Genomic DNA, 13,937 nt, shown 5'->3' on the forward strand with positions numbered 1-13,937 from the left:
CAAACTCCAACAACCACGACTGGGTTTACCACATTTCCAAGCACAACCCAATCATCCAGTACCACGCTCAACACCAATGTGCAATCCACAACACCCAAAGCAAGCAGCACTACTACGGCGCATCTGGATAAAAGTTCCTCTCAATCAAGTTTCTCCTCCACACGTCAAACTCCAAAATCTGCGATTTTGTCTACCACATTTCCAAGCACAACAAAATCATCCAGTACCACGCTCAACACCACTCTGCAATCGACAACACCCAAAGCAAGCAGCACTACTACGGCGCCTCTGGATACAAGTTCCTCTCAATCAAGTTTCTCCTCCACACGTCAAAGTCCAACATCCAGGACTGTGTCTACCACATTTCCAAGCACAACCCAATCATCCAGTGCCACGCTCAACACCACTCTGCAATCGAAAACACCCAAAGCAAGCTGCACTACTACGGCGCATCTGGATACAAGTTCCTCTCAATCAAGTTTCTCCTCCACACGTCAAACTCCAAAATCTGCGATTGGGTCTACCACATTTCCAAGCACAACCCAATCATCCAGTTCCACGATCAGCACCACTGTGCAATCGACAACACCCAAAGCAAGCAGCACTACTACGGCGCTTCTGGATACAAGTTCCTCTCAATCAAATTTCTCCTCCACACGTCAAACTCCAAAAATCTGCGATTGGGTCTACCACATTTCCAAGCACAACCCAATCATCCAGTACCACGCTCAACACCAATGTGCAATTGACAACACCCAAAGCAAGCAGCACTACTACCGCGCCTCTGGATACAAATTCCTCTCAATCAAGTTTCTCCTCCACACGTCAAACTCCAAAATCTGCGATTGGGTGTACCACATTTCCAAGCACAACCCAATCATCCAGTACCACGCTCAACACCAATGTGCAATCGACAACACCCAAAGCAAGCAGCACTACTACGGCTCCTCTGGATACAAGTTTCTCCCAATCAAGTTTCTCCTCCACACGTCAAACTCCAACATCCAGGACTGTGTCTACCACATTTCCAAGCACAACCCAATCATCCAGTACCACGCTCAACACCACTCTGCAATCGACAACACCCAAAGCAAGCAGCACTACTACGGCGCCTCTGGATACAAGTTCCTCTCAATCAAGTTTCTCCTCCACACGTCAAACTCCAAAATCTGCGATTGGGTCTACCACATTTCCAAGCACAACCCAATCATCCCGTACCACGCTCAACACCAATGTGCAATCGAAAACACCCAAAGCAAGCAACACTACTACGGCGCCTCTGGATACAAGTTCCTCTCAATCAAGTTTCTCCTCCGCACGTCAAACCCCAACAACCACGACTGGGTCTACCACATTTCCATGCACAACCCAATCATCCAGTACCACGCTCAACACCAATGTGCAATCGACAACACCCAAAGCAAGCAGCACTACTACGGCGCCTCTGGATACAAGTTTCTCCCAATCAAGTTTCTCCTCCACACGTCAAACTCCAAAATCTGCGATTGGGTCTACCACATTTCCAAGCACAACCCAATCATCCAGTACCACGCTCAACACCAATGTGCAATCGAAAACACCCAAAGCAAGCAGCACTACTACCGCGCCTCTGGATACAAGTTCCTCTCAATCAAGTTTCTCCTCCACACGTCAAACTCCAAAATCTGCGATTGGGTCTACCACATTTCCAATCACAACCCAATCATCCAGTACCACGCTCAACACCAATGTGCAATCGACAACACCCAAAGCAAGCAGCACTACTACGGCGCTTCTGGATACAAGTTTCTGCCAATCAAGTTTCTCCTCCACACGTCAAACTCCAACATCCAGGACTGTGTCTACCACATTTCCAAGCACAACCCAATCATCCAGTACCACGCTCAACACTACTCAGCAATCGACAACACCCAAAGCAAGCAGCACTACTACGGCGCTTCTGGATACAAGTTCCTCTCAATCAAACTTCTCCTCCACATGTCAAACTCCAAAATCCGCGATCGGGTCTACCACATTTCCAATCACAACCCAATCATCCAGTACCACGCTCAACACCAATGTGCAATCCACAACACCCAAAGCAAGCAGCACTACTACGGCGCCTCTGGATACAAGTTCCTCTCAATCAAGTTTCTCCTCCACACGTCAAACTCCAACAACCACGACTGGGTCTACCACATTTCCAAGCACAACCCAATCATCCAGTACCACGCTCAACACCAATGTGCAATCGACAGCACCCAAAGCAAGCAGCACTACTACGGCGCTTCTGGATACAAGTTCCTCTCAATCTAGTTTCTCCTCCACACGTCAAACTACAAAATCTGCGATTGGGTCTACCACATTTCCAAGCACAACCCAATCATCCAGTACCACGCTCAACACCAATGTGCAATCGACAACACCCAAAGCAAGCAGCACTACTACGGCGCCTCTGGATACAAGTTCCTCTCAATCAAGTTTCTCCTCCACACGTCAAACTCCAAAATCTCCGATTGGGTCTACTACATTTCCAAGCACAACCCAATCATCCAGTACCACGCTCAACACCAATGTGCAATCGACAACACCCAAAGCAAGCAGCACTACTACGGCGCCTCTTGATACAAGTTCCTCTCAATCAAGTTTCTCCTCCACACGTCAAACTCCAACATCCAGGACTGTGTCTACCACATTTCCAAGCACAACCCAATCATCCAGTACCACGCTCAGCACCACTGTCCAATCGACAACACTCAAAGCAAGCAGCACTACTACGGCGCCTCTGGATACAAGTTCCTCCCAATCAAGTTTCTCCTCCACACGTCAAACTCCAAAATCTGCGATTGGGTCTACCACATTTCCAAGCACAACACAATCATCCGGTACTACGCTCAATACCACTGTGCAATGGACAACACCCAAAGCAAGCAGCACTACTACGGCGCTTCTGGATACAAGTTTCTCTCAATCAAGTTTCTCCTCCACACGTCAAACTCCAACAACCACGACTGGGTCTTACACATTTCCAAGCACAACCCAATCATCCAGTACCACGCTCAACACCAATGTGCAATCGACAACACCCAAAGCAAGCAGCACTACTACGGCGCTTCTGGATACAAGTTCCTCTCAATCAAGTTTCTCCTCCACACGTCAAACTCCAAAATCTGCGATTGGGTCTACCACATTTCCAAGCACAACCCAATCATCCAGTACCACGCTCAACACCACTCTGCAATCGACAACACCCAAAGCAAGCAGCACTACTACGGCGCCTCTGGATACAAGTTCTTCTCAATCAAGTTTCTCCTCCACACGTCAAACTCCAAAATCTGCGATTGGGTCTACCACATTTCCAAGCACAACCCAATCATCCAGTACCACGCTCAACACCAATGTGCAATCGACAACACCCAAAGCAAGCAGCACTACTACGGCGCCTCTGGATACAAGTTTCTCCCAGTCAAGTTTCTCCTCCACACGTCAAACTCCAACATCCAGGACTGTGTCTACCACATTTCCAAGCACAACCCAATCATCCAGTACCACGCTCAACACCAATGTGCAATCGACAACACCCAAAGCAAGCAGCACTACTACGGCGCTTCTGGATACAAGCTCCTCTCAATCAAGTTTCTCCTCCACACGTCAAACTCCAAAAATCTGCGATTGGGTCTACCACATTTCCAAGCACAACCCAATCATCCAGTACCACGCTCAACACCAATGTGCAATCGACAACACCCAAAGCAAGCAGCACTACTACTGCGCCTCTGGATACAAGTTTCTCCCAATCAAGTTTCTCCTCCACACGTCAAACTCCAAAATCTGCGATTGGGTCTACCACATTTCCAAGCACAACCCAATCATCCAGTACCACGCTCAACACCAATGTGCAATCGGAAACACCCAAAGCAAGCAACACTACTACGGCGCCTCTGGATACAAGTTCCTCTCAATCAAGGTTTTCCTCCGCACGTCAAACCCCAACAACCACGACTGGGTCTACCACATTTCCAAGCACAACCCAATCATCCAGTACCACGCTCAACACCAATCTGCAATCCACAACACCCAAATCAAGCAGCGAGACTACGGCGCCTCTGAATACAAGTTTCTCCCAATCAAGTTTCTCCTCCACACGTCAAACTCCAAAATCTGCGATTGGGTCTACCACATTTCCAAGCACAACCCAATCATCCGGTACTACCCTCAACACCACTGTGCAATCGACAACACCCAAAGCAAGCATCACTACTACCGCGCCTCTGGATACAAATTCCTCTCAATCAAGTTTCTCCTCCACACGTCAATCTCCAAAATCTGCGATTGGGTCTTACACATTTCCAAGCACAACCCAATCATCCAGTACCACGCTCAACACCAATGTGCAATCGACAACACCCAAAGCAAGCAGCACTACTACGGCGCCTCTGGATACAAGTTCCTCTCAATCAAGTTTCTCCTCCACACGTCAAACTCCAAAATCTGCGATTGGGTCTACTACATTTCCAAGCACAACCCAATCATCCAGTACCACGCTCAACACCAATGTGCAATCGACAACACCCAAAGCAAGCAGCACTACTACGGCGCCTCTTGATACAAGTTCCTCTCAATCAAGTTTCTCCTCCACACGTCAAACTCCAACATCCAGGACTGTGTCTACCACATTTCCAAGCACAACCCAATCATCCAGTACCACGCTCAGCACCACTGTCCAATCGACAACACTCAAAGCAAGCAGCACTACTACGGCGCCTCTGGATACAAGTTCCTCCCAATCAAGTTTCTCCTCCACACGTCAAACTCCAAAATCTGCGATTGGGTCTACCACATTTCCAAGCACAACACAATCATCCGGTACTACGCTCAATACCACTGTGCAATCGACAACACCCAAAGCAAGCAGCACTACTACGGCGCTTCTGGATACAAGTTTCTCTCAATCAAGTTTCTCCTCCACACGTCAAACTCCAACAACCACGACTGGGTCTTACACATTTCCAAGCACAACCCAATCATCCAGTACCACGCTCAACACCAATGTGCAATCGACAACACCCAAAGCAAGCAGCACTACTACGGCGCTTCTGGATACAAGTTCCTCTCAATCAAGTTTCTCCTCCACACGTCAAACTCCAAAATCTGCGATTGGGTCTACCACATTTCCAAGCACAACCCAATCATCCAGTACCACGCTCAACACCACTCTGCAATCGACAACACCCAAAGCAAGCAGCACTACTACGGCGCCTCTGGATACAAGTTCTTCTCAATCAAGTTTCTCCTCCACACGTCAAACTCCAAAATCTGCGATTGGGTCAACCACATTTCCAAGCACAACCCAATCATCCAGTACCACGCTCAACACCAATGTGCAATCGACAACACCCAAAGCAAGCAGCACTACTACGGCGCCTCTGGATACAAGTTTCTCCCAGTCAAGTTTCTCCTCCACACGTCAAACTCCAACATCCAGGACTGTGTCTACCACATTTCCAAGCACAACCCAATCATCCAGTACCACGCTCAACACCAATGTGCAATCGACAACACCCAAAGCAAGCAGCACTACTACGGCGCTTCTGGATACAAGCTCCTCTCAATCAAGTTTCTCCTCCACACGTCAAACTCCAAAAATCTGCGATTGGGTCTACCACATTTCCAAGCACAACCCAATCATCCAGTACCACGCTCAACACCAATGTGCAATCGACAACACCCAAAGCAAGCAGCACTACTACTGCGCCTCTGGATACAAGTTTCTCCCAATCAAGTTTCTCCTCCACACGTCAAACTCCAAAATCTGCGATTGGGTCTACCACATTTCCAAGCACAACCCAATCATCCAGTACCACGCTCAACACCAATGTGCAATCGGAAACACCCAAAGCAAGCAACACTACTACGGCGCCTCTGGATACAAGTTCCTCTCAATCAAAGTTTTCCTCCGCACGTCAAACCCCAACAACCACGACTGGGTCTACCACATTTCCAAGCACAACCCAATCATCCAGTACCACGCTCAACACCAATCTGCAATCGAAAACACCCAAAGCAAGCAGCACTACTACCGCGCCTCTGGATACAAGTTCCTCTCAATCAATTTTCTCCTCCACACGTCAAACTCCAAAATCTGCGATTGGGTCTACCACATTTCCAAGCACAACCCAATCATCCAGTACCACGCTCAACACCAATGTGCAATCGACAACACCCAAAGCAAGCAGCACTACTACGGCGCCTCTGGATACAAGTTTCTGCCAATCAAGTTTCTCCTCCACACGTCAAACTCCAACATTTAGGACTGTGTCTACCACATTTCCAAGCACAACCCAATCATCCAGTACCACGCTCAACACTACTCAGCAATCGACAACACCCAAAGCAAGCAGCACTACTACGGCGCTTCTGGATACAAGTTCCTCTCAATCAAACTTCTCCTCCACATGTCAAACTCCAAAATCCGCGATCGGGTCTACCACATTTCCAAGCACAACCCAATCATCCAGTACCACGCTCAACACCAATGTGCAATCCACAACACCCAAAGCAAGCAGCACTACTACGGCGCCTCTGGATACAAGTTCCTCCCAATCAAGTTTCTCCTCCACACGTCAAACTCCAACAACCACGACTGGGTCTACCACATTTCCAAGCACAACCCAATCATCCAGTACCACGCTCAACACCAATGTGCAATCGACAGCACCCAAAGCAAGCAGCACTACTACGGCGCTTCTGGATACAAGTTCCTCTCAATCTAGTTTCTCCTCCACACGTCAAACTACAAAATCTGCGATTGGGTCTACCACATTTCCAAGCACAACCCAATCATCCAGTACCACGCTCAACACCAATGTGCAATCGACAACACCCAAAGCAAGCAGCACTACTACGGCGCCTCTGGATACAAGTTCCTCCCAATCAAGTTTCTCCTCCACACGTCAAACTCCAAAATCTGCGATTGGGTCTACCACATTTCCAAGCACTACACAATCATCCGGTACTACGCTCAATACCACTGTGCAATCGACAACACCCAAAGCAAGCAGCACTACTACGGCGCTTCTGGATACAAGTTCCTCTCAATCAAGTTTCTCCTCCACACGTCAAACTCCAAAATCTGCGATTGGGTCTACCACATTTCCAAGCACAACCCAATCATCCAGTACCACGCTCAACACCACTCTGCAATCGACAACACCCAAAGCAAGCAGCACTACTACGGCGCCTCTGGATACAAGTTCTTCTCAATCAAGTTTCTCCTCCACACGTCAAACTCCAAAATCTGCGATTGGGTCTACCACATTTCCAAGCACAACCCAATCATCCAGTACCACGCTCAACACCAATGTGCAATCGACAACACCCAAAGCAAGCAGCACTACTACGGCGCCTCTGGATACAAGTTTCTCCCAGTCAAGTTTCTCCTCCACACGTCAAACTCCAACATCCAGGACTGTGTCTACCACATTTCCAAGCACAACCCAATCATCCAGTACCACGCTCAACACCAATGTGCAATCGACAACACCCAAAGCAAGCAGCACTACTACGGCGCTTCTGGATACAAGTTCCTCTCAATCAAGTTTCTCCTCCACACGTCAAACTCCAAAATCTGCGATTGGGTCTACCACATTTCCAAGCACAACCCAATCATCCAGTACCACGCTCAACACCACTCTGCAATCGACAACACCCAAAGCAAGCAGCACTACTACGGCGCCTCTGGATACAAGTTTCTCTCAATCAAGTTTCTCCTCCACACGTCAAACTCCAAAATCTGCGATTCGGTCTACCACATTTCCAAGCACAACCCAATCATCCAGTACCACGCTCAACACCACTCTGCAATCGACAACACCCAAAGCAAGCAGCACTTTTACGGCGCCTCTGGATACAAGTTCCTCTCAATCAAGTTTCTCCTCCACACGTCAAACTTCAAAATCTGCGATTGGGTCTACCACATTTCCAAGCACAACCCAATCATCCAGTACCACGCTCAACACCAATGTGCAATCGACAACACCCAAAGCAAGCAGCACTACTACGGCGCCTCTGGATAAAAGTTTCTCCCAGTCACGTTTCTCCTCCACACGTCAAACTCCAACATTTAGGACTGTGTCTACCACATTTCCAAGCACAACCCAATCATCCAGTACCACGCTCAACACCAATGTGCAATCGACAACACCCAAAGCAAGCAGCACTACTACGGCGCCTTTGGATACAAGTTCCTCCCAATCAAGTTTCTCCTCCACACGTCAAACTCCAAAATTTGCGATCGGGTCTACCACATTTCCAATCACAACCCAATAATCCAGTACCACGCTCAACACCACTGTGCAATCGACAACACTCAAAGCAAGCAGCACTACTACGGCGCCTTTGGATACAAGTTCCTCTCAATCAAGTTTCTCCTCCGCACGTCAAACCCCAACAACCACGACTGGGTCTACCACATTTCCATGCACAACCCAATCATCCAGTACTACGCTCAACACCAATGTGCAATCGACAACACCCAAAGCAAGCAGCACTACTACGGCGCCTCTGGATACAAGTTTCTCCCAATCAAGTTTCTCCTCCACACGTCAAACTCCAAAATCTGCGATTGGGTCTACCACATTTCCAAGCACAACCCAATTATCCAGTACCACGCTCAACACCAATGTGCAATCGACAACACCCAAAGCAAGCAGCACTACTACCGCGCCTCTGGATACAAGTTCCTCTCAATCAAGTTTCTCCTCCACACGTCAAACTCCAAAATCTGCGATTGGGTCTACCACATTTCTAAGCACAACCCAATCATCCAGTACCACGCTCAACACCAATGTGCAATCGACAACACCCAAAGCAAGCAGCACTACTACGGCGCCTCTGGATACAAGTTTCTGCCAATCAAGTTTCTCCTCCACACGTCAAACTCCAACATCCAGGACTGTGTCTACCACATTTCCAAGCACAACCCAATCATCCAGTACCATGCTCAACACTACTCAGCAATCGACAACACCCAAAGCAAGCAGCACTACTACGGCGCTTCTGGATACAAGTTCCTCTCAATCAAACTTCTCCTCCACATGTCAAACTCCAAAATCCGCGATCGGGTCTACCACATTTCCAATCACAACCCAATCATCCAGTACCACGCTCAACACCAATGTGCAATCCACAACACCCAAAGCAAGCATCACTACTACGGCGCCTCTGGATACAAGTTCCTCCCAATCAAGTTTCTCCTCCACACGTCAAACTCCAACAACCACGACTGGGTCTACCACATTTCCAAGCACAACCCAATCATCCAGTACCACGCTCAACACCAATGTGCAATCGACAGCACCCAAAGCAAGCAGCACTACTACGGCGCTTCTGGATACAAGTTCCTCTCAATCTAGTTTCTCCTCCACACGTCAAACTACAAAATCTGCGATTGGGTCTACCACATTTCCAAGCACAACCCAATCATCCAGTACCACGCTCAACACCAATGTGCAATCGACAACACCCAAAGCAAGCAGCACTACTACGGCGCCTCTGGATACAAGTTCCTCTCAATCAAGTTTCTCCTCCATACGTCAAACTCCAAAATCTGCGATTGGGTCTACTACATTTCCAAGCACAACCCAATCATCCAGTACCACGCTCAACACCAATGTGCAATCGACAACACCCAAAGCAAGCAGCACTACTACGGCGCCTCTGGATACAAGTTCTTCTTAATCAAGTTTCTCCTCCAGACGTCAAACTCCAAAATCTGCGATTGGGTCTACCACATTTCCAAGCACAACCCAATCATCCAGTACCACGCTCAACACCAATGTGCAATCGACAACACCCAAAGCAAGCAGCACTACTACGGCGCTTCTGGATACAAGTTCCTCTCAATCAAGTTTCTCCTCCACACGTCAAACTCCAAAATCTGCGATTGGGTCTACCACATTTCCAAGCACAACCCAATCATCCAGTACCACGCTCAACACCACTCTGCAATCGACAACACCCAAAGCAAGCAGCACTACTACGGCGCCTCTGGATACAAGTTTCTCTCAATCAAGTTTCTCCTCCACACGTCAAACTCCAAAATCTGCGATTGGGTCTACCACATTTTCAAGCACAACCCAATCATCCCGTACCACGCTCAACACTAATGTGCAATCGACAACACTCAAAGCAAGCAGCACTACTACGGCGCCTCTGGATAGAAGTTCCTCTCAATCAAGTTTCTCCTCCACACGTCAAACTCCAAAATCTGCGATTGGGTCTACCACATTTCCAAGCACAACCCAATCATCCAGTACCACGCTCAACACCAATGTGCAATCGACAACACCCAAAGCAAACAGCACTACTACGGCGCCTCTGGATACAAGTTTCTCCCAATCAAGTTTCTCCTCCACACGTCAAACTCCAACATCCAGGACTGTGTCTACCACATTTCCAAGCACAACCCAATCATCCAGTACCACGCTCAACACCACTCTGCAATCGACAACACCCAAAGCATGCAGCACTACTACAGCGCCTCTGGATACAACTTCCTCTCAATCAAGTTTCTCCTCCACACGTCAAACTCCAAAATTTGCGATCGGGTCTACAACATTTCCAATCACAACCCAATAATCCAGTACCACGCTCAACACCACTGTGCAATCGACAACACCCAAAGCAAGCAGCACTACTACGGCGCCTCTGGATACAAGTTTCTCTCAATCAAGTTTCTCCTTCACACGTCAAACTCCAAAATCTGCGATTGGGTCTACCACATTTCCAAGCACAACCCAATCATCCTGTACCAAGCTCAACACCAATGTGCAATCGACAACACTCAAAGCAAGCAGCACTACTACGGCGCCTCTGGATACAAGTTCCTCCCAATCAAGTTTCTCCTCCACACGTCAAACTCCAAAATTTGCGATCGGGTCTACCACATTTCCAATCACAACCCAATAATCCAGTACCACGCTCAACACCACTGTGCAATCGACAACACTCAAAGCAAGCAGCACTACTACGGCGCCTCTGGATACAAGTTCCTCTCAATCAAGTTTCTCCTCCACACGTCAAACTCCAACAACCACGACTGGGTCTACCACATTTCCAAGCACAACCCAATCATCCAGTACCACGCTCAACACCAATGTGCAATCGACAGCACCCAAAGCAAGCAGCACTACTACGGCGCTTCTGGATACAAGTTCCTCTCAATCTAGTTTCTCCTCCACACGTCAAACTACAAAATCTGCGATTGGGTCTACCACATTTCCAAGCACAACCCAATCATCCAGTACCACGCTCAACACCAATGTGCAATCGACAACACCCAAAGCAAGCAGCACTACTACGGCGCCTCTGGATACAAGTTCCTCTCAATCAAGTTTCTCCTCCACACGTCAAACTCCAAAATCTGCGATTGGGTCTACTACATTTCCAAGCACAACCCAATCATCCAGTACCACGCTCAACACCAATGTGCAATCGACAACACCCAAAGCAAGCAGCACTACTACGGCGCCTCTTGATACAAGTTCCTCTCAATCAAGTTTCTCCTCCACACGTCAAACTCCAACATCCAGGACTGTGTCTACCACATTTCCAAGCACAACCCAATCATCCAGTACCACGCTCAACACCACTCTGTAATCGACAACACCCAAAGCAAGCAGCACTACTACGGCGCCTCTGGATACAACTTCCTCTCAATCAAGTTTCTCCTCCACACGTCAAACTCTAAAATCTGCGATTGGGTCTACCACATTTCCAAGCACAACCCAATCATCCAGTACCACGCTCAGCACCACTGTGCAATCGACAACACTCAAAGCAAGCAGCACTACTACGGCGCCTCTGGATACAAGTTCCTCCCAATCAAGTTTCTCCTCCACACGTCAAACTCCAAAATCTGCGATTGGGTCTACCACATTTCCAAGCACAACACAATCATCCGGTACTACGCTCAATACCACTGTGCAATGGACAACACCCAAAGCAAGCAGCACTACTACGGCGCTTCTGGATACAAGTTCCTCTCAATCAAGTTTCTCCTCCACACGTCAAACTCCAACAACCACGACTGGGTCTTACACATTTCCAAGCACAACCCAATCATCCAGTACCACGCTCAACACCAATGTGCAATCGACAACACCCAAAGCAAGCAGCACTACTACGGCGCTTCTGGATACAAGTTCCTTTCAATCAAGTTTCTCCTCCACACGTCAAACTCCAAAATCTGCGATTGGGTCTACCACATTTCCAAGCAACACCCAATCATCCAGTACCACGCTCAACACCACTCTGCAATCGACAACACCCAAAGCAAGCAGCACTACTACGGCGCCTCTGGATACAAGTTCTTCTCAATCAAGTTTCTCCTCCACACGTCAAACTCCAAAATCTGCGATTGGGTCTACCACATTTCCAAGCACAACCCAATCATCCAGTACCACGCTCAACACCAATGTGCAATCGACAACACCCAAAGCAAGCAGCACTACTACGGCGCCTCTGGATACAAGTTTCTCCCAGTCAAGTTTCTCCTCCACACGTCAAACTCCAACATCCAGGACTGTGTCTACCACATTTCCAAGCACAACCCAATCATCCAGTACCACGCTCAACACCAATGTGCAATCGACAACACCCAAAGCAAGCAGCACTACTACGGCGCTTCTGGATACAAGTTCCGCTCAATCAAGTTTCTCCTCCACACGTCAAACTCCAAAATCTGCGATTGGGTCTACCACATTTCCAAGCACAACCCAATCATCCAGTACCACGCTCAACACCAATGTGCAATCGACAACACCCAAAGCAAGCAGCACTACTACGGCGCCTCTGGATACAAGTTTCTCCCAGTCAAGTTTCTCCTCCACACGTCAAACTCCAACATCCAGGACTGTGTCTACCACATTTCCAAGCACAACCCAATCATCCAGTACCACGCTCAACACCAATGTGCAATCGACAACACCCAAAGCAAGCAGCACTACTACGGCGCTTCTGGATACAAGTTCCTCTCAATCAAGTTTCTCCTCCACACGTCAAACTCCAAAATCTGCGATTGGGTCTACCACATTTCCAAGCACAACCCAATCATCCAGTACCACGCTCAACACCACTCTGCAATCGACAACACCCAAAGCAAGCAGCACTACTACGGCGCCTCTGGATACAAGTTTCTCTCAATCAAGTTTCTCCTCCACACGTCAAACTCCAAAATCTGCGATTGGGTCTACCACATTTCCAAGCACAACCCAATCATCCAGTACCACGCTCAACACCACTCTGCAATCGACAACACCCAAAGCAAGCAGCACTTTTACGGCGCCTCTGGATACAAGTTCCTCTTAATCAAGTTTCTCCTCCACACGTCAAACTTCAAAATCTGCGATTGGGTCTACCACATTTCCTAGCACAACCGAATCATCCAGTACCACGCTCAACACCAATGTGCAATCGACAACACCCAAAGCAAGCAGCACTACTACGGCGCCTCTGGATAAAAGTTTCTCCCAGTCACGTTTCTCCTCCACACGTCAAACTCCAACATTTAGGACTGTGTCTACCACATTTCCAAGCACAACCCAATCATCCAGTACCACGCTCAACACCAATGTGCAATCGACAACACCCAAAGCAAGCAGCACTACTACGGCGCCTTTGGATACAAGTTCCTCCCAATCAAGTTTCTCCTCCACACGTCAAACTAAAAAATTTGCGATCGGGTCTACCACATTTCCAATCACAACCCAATAATCCAGTACCACGCTCAACACCACTGTGCAATCGACAACACCCAAAGCAAGCAGCACTACTACGGCGCCTCTGGATACAAGTTCCTCCCAATCAAGTTTCTCCTCCACACGTCAAACTCCAAAATCTGCGATTGGGTCTACCACATTTCCAAGCACAACCCAATCATCCCGTACCACGCTCAACAC

General features: G+C 48.3%; 1 protein-coding gene across 1 annotated transcript in view; it reads left to right on the plus strand.

Annotated features, from left to right (window-relative positions):
* The window catches only part of LOC135481428 (uncharacterized), a gene marked incomplete at both ends in the record, with an annotated part of 36,064 nt that extends 22,774 nt beyond the window's left edge, over positions 1 to 13,290 (plus strand). Inside the window, 2 exons of the mRNA XM_064761252.1 lie at positions 8,794 to 8,871; positions 13,246 to 13,290. Of these exons, the coding sequence (XP_064617322.1) occupies positions 8,794 to 8,871; positions 13,246 to 13,290 (123 nt within the window). The remainder of the gene's footprint in view (positions 1 to 8,793; positions 8,872 to 13,245) is intronic.
* Positions 13,291 to 13,937: the final 647 nt, after the last annotated feature.

Source organism: Liolophura sinensis, unplaced genomic scaffold, assembly GCF_032854445.1.
Source record: "Liolophura sinensis isolate JHLJ2023 unplaced genomic scaffold, CUHK_Ljap_v2 scaffold_89, whole genome shotgun sequence".
Lineage (NCBI taxonomy): Eukaryota > Metazoa > Mollusca > Polyplacophora > Chitonida > Chitonidae > Liolophura > Liolophura sinensis.